The sequence below is a fragment of the Plecotus auritus genome (assembly GCF_963455305.1).
Source record: "Plecotus auritus genome assembly, chromosome: 2".
In the NCBI taxonomy this organism is placed as follows: domain Eukaryota; kingdom Metazoa; phylum Chordata; class Mammalia; order Chiroptera; family Vespertilionidae; genus Plecotus; species Plecotus auritus.
This window is the reverse complement of record NC_137771.1, coordinates 43205794-43217961: the sequence shown is the minus strand read 5'-3', so window position 1 is coordinate 43217961 and position 12168 is coordinate 43205794. Positions and strand designations below refer to the sequence as shown.

Sequence of the window (12168 nt, the reverse complement as noted above, 5' to 3'; positions counted from 1 at the left end):
AGTTAAAATATTTTCACATTCTCCTGTGTTGTGTTTATGATAGTTGGTAATGAAATGATAATTTTGAGTAGTTATGTTGCATCTGCCTCCCTTTTGAGAGCTCTATCAGGCCAGGAATCAGCCTTTCATACCCACCAGTGTATCCCCACCACCCAATACAGTGCCAGCCATATAGCAGAGCCTCAACATCTTCTTTGCCTGGGGGCATGTGTGTATGTATTAAAATGAAGAGACCAAACTAAACCCTTCCACTTTTTATTTCTTGTCCAGGAAAGGAAACCTCTGCCACCGCAGTGCAGGCTGAAGTCCCTGAGATGTCTCAGGGCAAAACAGAACATACGGTACGCACCTGGGTGTATGGAGCTCGGGGAGGGCTTCACCAGTCCTGCCCCTTCTGGTCTCTGATGCTGGGTGGGGCCCTCCCTTCTGGGTTTTTTATTTCCACCCAATGCCTTGATGTCAGACTATCTTTGACTTTGAGACTGTCCTCCAGCAGAGAAGGGAAGTAGGACTCCTAGAGTGTGAGCTGGTCCCTGTCCTAGCCAGCATGCATACAGAGACCTCATCATCACTTGGTGATAAGCGTGCCATCTGCCCCAAGAAACTGGACCTGTAGCACGTGTACAGGTGTCCCTCCAAAGCCTGTGACCCATCCACCAGCTGCTGTCAAAATAAAGGAGGGTCAGGAGACCTATTTTAACATCTTCAGTCCAGTTCCAGAAACTGAGGGTGACCTTTTCTCCAGACATCACATTTTAAAATATAATGGGTTCTTTCTTTGCTTTAAAAAAATCTGGCAAGCAGTAAAAATCTGTTTTAATATTCCCAGCACTTAGCCAGGAGGAGATGCAGACAGAATTGAAAACCAGCCTGAGTTTTCCTGTTGTTGTTGTTTTTGAAATGCCCGGATTAGAACATAATTCATCTTAAAATGACGGGAGGCCTCTTCATGCACTTCACACTTTGAAATATTTTAGAAAAATAGTATCCATTTTGGCAAGCCGCTTGCCATGCAGGAAACAGCAGCAAACGCTTTCTGCTTGAGTGTTAAGTCTGTTGTGAATACGATTATGAAAAATAGACTTTGCTCTTTTATTTTGCCTCTTTTGGAGGGTTCTGCTGCATCTCTGCAATAATTGATGCTTCTCATATTCCTGTATCAACAGAATTCAGAAAGGGACATTGAAGCGGAGGTTTGGTAAAGCAACTTTCTTATTGCCCCAAATAAGATCACTCACTCATTCACTGATTCACCCAGGAAGCATGTCTTAACAACTATGTTCCAGCCACTAACCAGACCTTGAAGACATATAAGTGACTATGCCACAGGCCCAGTCTCCAGTTCTCTGGTGGAAGAGAGAGGTACTCTAATAACTATTATAACAGCCCACAGTAAGTGATATGGTAGAGAAGGGGGCTGCAAAGAACTGCCCCTCACCCAGCTGCCAGGGAAAGCTTCCCACAAGAAGTGAAATAAGACTCCTGTCTTGAAGGATGAGTAGGAGGAGCCCAACCAATCAATGCATAAGTGGCAAGAGGGAACAGCGTGTATAAGGCATAAAACAACCTCATTTTTCTCTGGTTCTATGTGGCTGGAGAAAAAGATGTATAAGTAGGGTTGAAAGAAGATAGCAAGAGCAAGAACTTGAATGTTCTTATGTGCCGAGCAAGGCATTTGGACTTCATTTAGATGCAGTGGGACCAAAACAGTATAAGATGTGTGAGAGAGTGAGTGAGTGAGTGAGTGAGTAAGTAAGTGAGTGAGTGAGCTTAATTCGGGTCCATACAAATTTACCCTTTCCCTGTCTTTAGTGGTCAAACAGAATGTTGAACTATCTAAAGAAATAAAAAGTTATTTAAAATCAGTTTCTCACCTCCAAGGATCTCTTTGGACCTTCTAAATATCCACCAAACTATGCAAATGTGCTTTTACCTGGGTAGATAATCTAAAGCTTCCTTCAGATTTCTAAAGTGACCCAAAGCTCTAACAAGTATAAGACTCCCTCACCACTCAATTTTATGTAGCTTGCAGCTTTTCCCAAAATTGATTTTATTAAAGTGGATTTTTTAATATTACAATCTCTTAAAAATTTACTGGTTGCTGATCCTCCATATGGGTACAATTTCATATATCATTCTGTTATTTCAAATGAAGCAATTCTTCAAATCCATAGTAGCAGCTAAATCCACGTTTGTTAATGAACTCAAAACTTGGCTTCTTATTACAATTACTATTGTTTAGAGCTATTGCATTTGTTTCATAGCTTATAAGTGAGAAGTTTGAAACAAAGGTACAAATACTGGAAAAACTCAGGATTTGAATGTTGGGGGGAAGCACAGATGTTATACACAAGTTACAGGCATAATTCTATGGCAAATTAGTTAACGTTATTTGGATTGCAATTACGAGAATCAACTCTACCAACCTAATTTATTGGATGAATAGAGAAGCATATTATGCTACCTAAAGTTAGAAATGTAACAATGAACTAAAAACAGGTTCTTAGACATTATCATAACTTCCTCTATCTTTTCTCTCCTCTCTTCTGTCAACTCTATATCTCTCTTATCTATCTATCTATCTATCTACCTACCTATCTATCTATCTATTAATCTATCTATCTATCATCTATATCTCAACTGACCAGCTTTTGCTCATTTCCGGTACACAGTGGAAAACTTGCTAGAGTACCTACCTCTCACCCAGAAATCTCCGTTTGTCTATCTCTCTGTCTTTACCTCTCACAAATATTTCCAAAATCATAGGCAATGTGTTTATTGACCCACTTTGTATTAGATGCCCAGCCCTATACTAAGTACTTAGATATATGTCAGTTCTCTCTACAACCATGTAGAGAGCAGCAATTCCTGGAAAAGTGGAGTTGGGTAGAGCAAACTATAACTTGCTCTCTCTACATGGTAGGTGACAGGATGGTCCTTCTGAGACTTGTCTATTTATTCTTTAAAAAATCTCTATTTTATGCTGAACATGGGGCTATGATACCAAGATGAACTAGACATAACCTCTACACCCTTGCTCTAGTTTTGTCTACCATTCAATGTATGATTTTAGCAATCACTTCCACTCACCTCAGCTTCCTTTGTTAAATGAATGGAATGGACAGAACTAGAGATGCTTTATGGTCTGTTATAATGAGCCCATTAGCCTAAGGTAGTATCACTGTTGTTTCAACCACTCTTTGTGAAGAAACTCACATTCATGATCCAGAGGTTTTCCCACCAAGATGTTGTAAGCATTTCCTGAAGCCCATGCCTTGTTGGTGCCACTAATATGAAGACTAGAACATCATGAAAAGCCTCAGCCAGTTACAAAAACTTTGCTTTGTGTAAATCAGAAATGCAAACTGAATAAAAGTCATGATTTCACCCTTCTCCTTAAAAACACACACATGCACACTCAGATAGTAGTTTATGTCCAACAAGACTTGGTAGATATGATCCAATGGCACTGAGGATTTGAAACTCATCCTCCTACCTTTATAAAGCCAGACCTTGCAATAAATCGTACTAGTTGTGTGGCCTTATCTTTGGCCAAAAAACTGGAGGCGCTCTGGCTGGTGAATGTGCTGCCATTGAGATGCTTGTGTGTTTTTTGGTAGAAATCTCCCAAAGAGGAGCTGCAGCCAGAAAACCTTCCTGCTGAGATTTCAGCCCCCAAAGATCCCCTGAGCTCTTTGATGATCAGACCAGTCTCACAGCCGTTTGTGAGTCCAGTGATGGAGAACAAATCTGAAGAATGTGAGATGTGGATTGACAGGTTCAGGAAGCTAGAGAATGCCCTCTACCTGTGTGATCTGAGTAATACAGGTGAGTATGTGAAGCTGATATACCTTTCTCTTCATGTTCTAGTCTGAAAGTGGACACATCTTTTTTCACTTCTTAAAAAATACAATTTGCATATAAACCTAGTGCTTGGCACTGTGCTGAGCACAATGAAGAAATATAAAGATGAATCAAGACATGAATGAATCCCCCACCAGGCTACTTACAGTTTCTTTGTGTCTCTGATCCTCCGTCCACTCTACTACCTGAGTCTAACCTATAATCTAATCTCATTCTCCTAAATAAAATACTTTAGCATGCCTGCTAACAGGCTAACTCCAAACTTCTTAGCAAGGCAAAACCTGGGCCCTGTCCACCTGACTGACGAGTCTCTTCTCCTTCAGTTGTTATTCTTTCAGCATATTTTACCCAGTCATAATGAATAACTTGCCTTCCTCAGACTTGCCTTGCTTTCTCCTGGAGCTTGCTTTTTCTAACCCTACGCCCTCCATCTGACCTGTTTGTCTTTTTTCTACCTACCCCACCGCCTAACACCTCCCATCTTTTCCACCTGGCTACTTAATACCTATAAATCTTATACGTTGGAACTGAAGCACTATTCCTTTGAGACTTCCCTGATTTCCCCAGACAGACCCAGGCAAACCTTTATCTGGTCTCTCAGGGTTCTTTAACATCCATTATCATATTTAATATAGTGTATTTTTTTAGTCTAAGGGCTTAGTACTATCTCACCAGTAGACTACATTACCTTTTTACCCCAGCACCTTGCACAATTCTGTTTAACATAATTTTGAGGCAGCAAATAAATGCATGAATGTACACAAATAACTAAATCCAAGATGGAAGGTGCTAAATGCCATTAGAATGTGCTATGTGGGCATTCAGAGAAAGGAGAATTCCTTTCTAGTGAGGTGATCAGGGATTGGATCATAATGTGAAATGGATCATTAAGATAAAAGGCAGTTTGTATACAAAGGAATGAAATACAGGGTCCTTCCTGGCAACGGTGAAAGTTGGCCAAGCAAAGTATTATGTGTAAAGCTCAAAGCAAGGAGTTTGGTTTGGGTAGAATACACGTGCTATTAAGAAGAATAGTAATTGAATGTCAACTGTAAATTAAAACAAAAATAAAATAAAAACTTAAAAATAAAATAATAATAAAAGTTTTAAAGAAGAATATTAAATGATAGAGGTGGATATATGGGATGGGACCAGATCTAGGAAGTTCTTAGATGCTGGACCAAAGAATTTGAACTTAATGAAAAGACAGTGAGTAGTTTCTAACCAGGGGAGTATGTGATAAAGTTGTATTTCATAAAGATCCTTGATGGTGTGACTGAATAAAGAAGGTGAAAGCAGGAAAAAAGGAATGGAGGCCATTGCAATGTCCAAGTGAGAGAATGAATTCCAGAACTCAGAGACTTGGGGAACGGAAAGGAGGGAGCTTATAAAAAAGCACATGGACTGAAACTGTTGTATTAAATAACATATTGTTGTTCATGAAGAGTTAGTTTATGATATGTGGAATCTAAAAACATTGAACTCAAAGAAATGGAGATTAGAATTGTGGTTGCTAACGAAAATGGGGAGACATTAATCAAAGGGTGCAAACTTTCAGTTAAGAGCAATAAGTTCAGAGGATCTAATGTGTAGGGTGGTGATTAAACAATACTCTTTGAAAATTGATATGAGAGTACAGCTTTTATGTTCTCACCATAACAGTATCAACAACAACAAAATGGTGATTATGTGAAGTAACAGTTGTTTTAACTAAACTTATTGTGGTAAACATTTCGCAATAAATACATGTATCAAATCATCACATTGTACACCCTAAATTCACACGCTGTTATATTTCAATAAAACTGAAAGTAATTAATTTTTTAAAAGTTAGCATACACATCAGTACTCCCTAGAAGTAATTATACAACAATATAAATGCCTGTCTTTTCATTCTCTCTGTGTTTTTCTTTTTGTTTCATTTTGTTTTGATTTCCCAAGGAAATTAAATATAGACCACATGAAGAATAACTACCCTCCATCACCCAAGGACTTTTAATAATTATAACAAAGAAAGGAATTATAACAATGAAAATTTATTTAGCTGAATCAAAAAAATAATTTATTAAGCATTTCTTATGAGACCAGCACTGTACTAGAGGCTGGACTGGGAGGGAAACAAGAAAGAATGAGACATGGTCTCTGACCTCAAAGGGCTTTTATGTAAGAAGGTAAGACCCAGGGACTAGCAATAGTTTGATACCAATCTTTAAAAACAAAACAAAAAAAAACAACAGCATATAGTAAAGTATTACAATTAAAGACACATAAAAGAGTTAAAGAGTCCAAAGGACAGTGAGTGACAGGAAAAGAAGCTCATTGTCTAATGTGAGCTGTGATACTCAGAGAGGGCTCCATGCAAAAGAGAGCTTGAGATTAGCCTGAGGAGCAGTAAACTTTGGATAAGTGGGTAGTGCATTCCAAGTTTGAAACCATCTTCTGCAAACTTTGGAGGTTGGAATGAAGTTTGGCGAAGGGCGTGAACAGGTCAGAACTCGAGACTCATGTTGGTTGAGTAGTGAAGTTGAGACACTATTATGAATCCTGAGAGCTAGGGTGTGGCTTCATTCTCTACCCAGTGTTCAGCAAAGGTTCACCAATAGGACAACACAAGGAAAGCTGAGATAGATCATTTAGGGAAGATACTGGAGAAAAGGAAATTAAAAGGTTATTGAAATAATCATGACTCTAGGTATTCAGACCCATACTGTGAGAGTGGTGATGAGTTACAAACAAAAATGAAACAAAATTAAACAGAAAACTAAGTAAAAATAAAAGACATTTTCAAAGAAACAAATGCTGATTTACAATGATGGATGATGGATCATAAACTTAGTTGCTATGAGACTCCCCAAAGACTGGAACCTTTCTCATGCTTCTGAACTGTTCTGAGGAAAAACAGCATTTTGTTGACTTTGGAGGCAGAGTCCAGCAGATCTGAAATGCCTTTCTCATGGCCTCTTTACTATTTATGTCTGTTTTCTCTGTTTCTATGAAATTCAGTAGTTCCTCAACAGCCAAGGAATGTGTCAGACAGATCTGAAAACATCTATAACTATCTTTAATTAGGAAAGAGGATTAACTGAAGTCATTTTGTTAGCTTATTAACCCCAGTATTTACCAGACCACCACTGCCCCATTCTAGACACTGAGCAGATGATACCTATTTTGCCCACTGATGAATCACTGCTCTTTATTATGTGCAAGGAAATATGTAGGCCAGGGTGTCCTCCATCCTGGATGAAGGCAGACCATCCATCATCAAATTGGCATTTCTGGGAACCTACTTTGTGCTTATTTTCTAATGGGGGTTGTCATGAAAATATCCTTGAGGAGAAGGAATAAGAAATGACTGAATAACTGGTCATGTTTTCTAAAAAAGAAGGGAAGTTGAGATAAATGTTGGGATAATGGTAGATTTGGAATTTTCCCAGTGAACTAAAGGCTGGATAAAAAGTATTTTAGAGTACAAGGTGACAGAATGCAATGAGAGCCCTCAAGGACATTCTCTGGGTGGGTCTAGACTTTAAATGTACTGCCTCACTAACGCCTCACATCAACCACATGTTGAAGGAATTAGTGTCCTTATTTTGGAGGAGAAAGCCAAGCTCAAAGTAGGAAGGTGAACCATAATTCAAATCCAGATCTATTGGACTTCCCACTACACCAAACTCCCATGACATACCAAAAAGAACAAGAGTTACTTTTGTTGCTTTGTTGACTTTTACCAAAAGACCTAAATTGAAGTTCAGATGTTACCAGTTTCTGAGTCTTGAAAGCCAATCACTTATATTCTGTGACCCTTTCCCTCCTCTATAAAAGAGGATGGATGCTAATAAAATACCTTCCAGATTGGAAAAAGGGTCACATGAGATCTGAATGTGCTTTGTGAACTATAGAATGAAGTGGATGCTAAAGAGGTTTTTCTTATTATTTCTTTCATTTTGATTCTGGTGGGAGAAGGACCAGCTTTCTATCACTAAGATGGGTTATAAGGGTTATTTTAGGCAGCTGTCCGGGGCAGCCCCTAATGACTGTAAATCAGACAGATACAAATTCCAGTCAACGGGCTTCTTTTTTAATCCTCACCTGAGGATATGTTTTTTTATTATTATTACTAGAGGCCTAGTGCACGAAATTCATGCACCGGGTGGGGGGGTCCCTCAGCCCAGCCTGCACCCTCTCCAATCTGGGACCCCTCGACGGATGTCCGACTGCCCATTTAAACGGGCAGTCAGACATCCCTCTCACAATCCAGGACTGCTGGCTCCCAACTGCTCGCCTGCTTGCCTTCCTGATTGCCCCTAACCACTTCTGCCTGCCAGCCTGATCACCCCCTAACCACTCCCCTGCCAGCCTGATTGATGCCTAACTGCTCCCCTGCCAGCCTGTTTGCCCCTAACTGCCTTCCCCTGCAGGCCTGGTCACCCCTAACTGCCCTCCCCTGCAGGCCTGGTCACCCCTAACTGCCTTCCCCTGCAGGCCTGGTCACCCCCAACTTCCCTCCTCTGCCGACCTGGTCACCCCTAATGCCCTCCCCAGCAGGCTTGATCGCCCCCAACTGCCCTCCCTTGCAGGCCTGGTTCCTCCCAACTGCCCTCCCCTGTTGGCCATCTTGTGGTGGCCATCTTGTGTCCACATGGGGGCAGGATCTTTGACCACATGGGGGCAGCCATCTTGTGTGTTGGAGTGATGGTCAATCTGCATATTACTCTTTTATTAGATAGGGTAAAGGCCTGGTGCATGGAGGGGGGGGGCAGCTGGTCTGCCCTGAAGGGTGTCCTGGATCAGGGTGGGGGTTCCCTTGGGGTGTGGGGCAGCCTGGGCGAGGGGCCTGTGGTGGTTTGCAGTCTGGCCACACCCCCCGGCAACCCAAGCAGAGGCCCTGGGATCTGGGATTTATTTATCTTCTACAATTGAAACTTTGTAGCCTGGAGTGGAGCCAAGCCTTCTGCTCGCTCCATGGCAGCAGCCATTTCTGTTGGGATTTATGTATCTTCTATAATTGAAACTTTGTATCCTTAAGTGGAGGCCAAAACAGGCCAGGGCTGCAGAAGCTTGGCTTCCTCCATCGCCGCAAGCAACCCTAGCCTCCTGCTCTCTCCAGCTCCGTGGCTGCCGCCATTTCTGTTGGGATTTATCTTCTATAATTGAAACTTTGTAGCGTTGAGTGGAGGCCTGGGCTGGCAAGGGCAGGCGGAAAGCTTGGCTTCCTCCATTGCCAGGGAAACCCAAGCCTCCCTCCTGCTCTCTGTGGCTGCAGCCATCTTGGTTGGGTTTATTTGCATATTCCCTCCTGATTGGCTGGTGGGTGTGGCTGGTGGGTGTAGTGGAGGCATGGTCAATTTGCATATTACTCTTTCATTAGATAGGATTATTGGATTTTAGTGACAGAGGAAGAGAGAGAAAGAGACAGAGAGAGAAATATTGATGTGAGAGAGAAATAAGGAGCAGTTGCCTCCTCTTTGCTACGACCAGAGAACGAACCTGCAAACTAGGTATGTGCCCTGACCAGGAATCAAACTTGAAACATTTGGGGGGTATGAGACCACGTTCTAACCAAACACCCAACCAGCGCCAGCAATGGACTTTTGTTTGACAGTAGGGAGCCCCTACCAATGATAAAGCTTAGAAAGTAGTAGGAAATGCCTCCCCACACACATACATACTAGTGGTGATTCCTAAATGTGTTTTTAACATTATTTAAAATTTTTAATTAAAATATACACTGATGTATATATGGATATATGTTTTTAATTATTTCTTTTTATTAAAATACATTCTTATATATTTTAAACAATGTTGATGTTATAATTACTGTAATTATTCTCTGGTATTAACTGCATTAATGAGTGCTTACTAGTTCTGGGCCTTTTGCTAAGCACTTGCTATTTTACTGATTTTTTATACAATTTTATTATCCCTATTTTAAAGTTGAAGAAACCAAGGCTCAAAAGGTTAAAGTACTTTTCCCAGGCAGACACTTACTCCAAAGACAGGGTATAAGAAAGTGTCCTGAGGGATCAATTCCAGGCCAGACCAACAGCAGCCACCCAATCCAGAGGTCTGAAGAGATGCCCTTGGCCAACATCAAAGAAAAAGATTTCTGCAGAGGAAAGGACCAACATTCTAATAGAAGAGATAGACAATAAACAAATCTGAATAGGATAGAAACAAACTGGGATAGGATGGGCGGGATATAGACTAGGACTGGACAAGACAGAATAGAAGTGGGAGGAATAAATCACATTAGGACCACCTGTCTGTAGCCCACTGATAAGAACACCCATTGGATGGGAGCTCAGAGGAGCACATCTTGCTTAACAGTCCTTACACATTCCAATAGAAACAATATTTGGTAACTTACACAGAGATGACAGGCATCCACTAGACCTCTCTCCCATGGACTGGCAGTGGCTTTCGATAAATGACCAGGGAACCGCCTCTGAGGTCTTTGAGAAAGAATTTTACAATCATTTACTACAGTCTGCACAAGTACAGGAAAGTAGTAAAGCAACATCTAAGGGATGTATCTTTCATCCTGATATTTAAAATCTTCTCATTGATACCGCTAGCATAGAGCTTCACAATCAAGGAACATATCCAGGAAACAATATGAGCCTGATTAGAAACACTCTGCTTCCCCTAATTCTATAATCTAGAGAAGTGCTTTAATGCATGGACTCGAGTAACCTTGGACAAGTGACTTGCCATCTCCACGTATGTTTCTCACTCCGTAAAATGGGTTCTCATGGGGAGTGAAAGAATTGTTATTGGTAAAATGCTTGTAGGAGTGAAACATGGTGAATTTATATATAAGTATCAGTCATTATTGTTATTGTTGTTACACTTTAGTTAATTTTTTGCATATCTTTTAGCTCCAACTGGTTGGAAGTTTCCTGAGGTAATAGACCACCTTTATAACCCTCTATATTCCCAACCACAGTGTCTGATATATGTAAGTTCACAATTAGGGACATATGAATGAGTTGTTGATCTTGGCTGATGGCATATTCTCCACTCAAACTCCTTGCAACTATTGAAATTCACCTAATCTTACCATAGAAAACACATTGGCACTGGTATATACAACACGTGGATACCAGAGTAAATCCTATAATGATAAACATTGCCATCACTGATAGACAGATTCAGACTCCGAGCTGCAAGGAGTTATGTGGTTTACCTGTGATTACACAGCAAGCTGGAAGAGTCACAGTAAATACATTTCCAGAAAGGCATGAGAATGCTTTTTGAATCCTGCATGTTTAGGAATATGTTTGGATACTTCACAGATAAAAATAAACCAGAACAATTAAAAATTGTTTTTAGCGAACACCCCATCTATTTCAAAACTTGGCTTTTTTAAGTTTTATGGCCACAAAGAACAAGCTTAAATTGCCATATAATCTGTCTACATATTCTACTGGACCTCCATCTTCTCTCCCCAAAGTCACCCTAAAAATCCTCATGGCATCTATGATGCATATCCTGGACTAGAAATATCTTTTTAAGCTGTCACTTTATTTTTAAGAAGCTTGAAGTTTCAAAATATTAGTATTTCAATGTTATTCCAAAGTCATTCTAGCTAATACATTTTGTATTCTTTTTTGTTTTCTCCATCCTCTTTTAAAAACATCCCACCAACCCCACCTAATAACAGGAGTCCTGGAGAAGGAACGAGCCAGGCGCCTCATTCACAACTACAACCTCATTTACAACCTGTCCCTGAGCCCTCGGAAAATCGACCAGGCCTTGAGGAGATTCCGTTCGGGAGAAAATATGCTCTTGGAACCAGCACTCCAGTACTTAAAGGAGCTATGATAACAAGCCCATATTGTGAGAACAGATGTTTCCTTTATCTCCCTTTTTACCCGCACACATGTTGATCCCCAGCCCAAATGTAGTGGTGGAGGAAGGCGCTGTCAGGGTAGAGGCCGATGCAGCTAATGTAGACGCTTTGGACTTGGCCTTGGTTTCTGGCTGTGATGCTCGCTCATAAGCAGCTCAACGTGATCCGAGAAAATCAGGTTTTCTCTTCTGAGGTGGCAAGAACCCAATTTCTTAAAATCCCCTTCTATTCTAATAAAGCTTATTATGAATATTACATATTTTTTCTACATTGCTGATCAAGCTGTGTTTTTGCAAACCCTGCATTTTCATATTATAAAAAACAGGCTAGATGTTGTCAATTCCCCAGAATGCCTGTCACATGATAGACCTAAATACATCGTTGTTGGATAAGTAAGTCAGCCCTTCTTCTAGTCACTGTTCTGGAAAAGATTTTCACATTATAGGAAAAAT

At 40.6% G+C, this 12168-nt stretch overlaps 1 protein-coding gene across 1 annotated transcript in view; it reads left to right on the top strand.

Moving 5' to 3' along the window:
• The window catches only part of LOC308241454 (uncharacterized protein C1orf87), a gene marked incomplete at its 3' end in the record, with an annotated part of 85597 nt that extends 73909 nt beyond the window's left edge, over positions 1 to 11688 (top strand). The window contains 3 exon segments of the mRNA XM_080654882.1: positions 271 to 341; positions 3621 to 3828; positions 11528 to 11688. Coding sequence (XP_080511008.1) covers positions 271 to 341; positions 3621 to 3828; positions 11528 to 11688 — 440 coding nt within the window.
• Between the last annotated feature and the right edge of the window lie 480 nt (positions 11689 to 12168).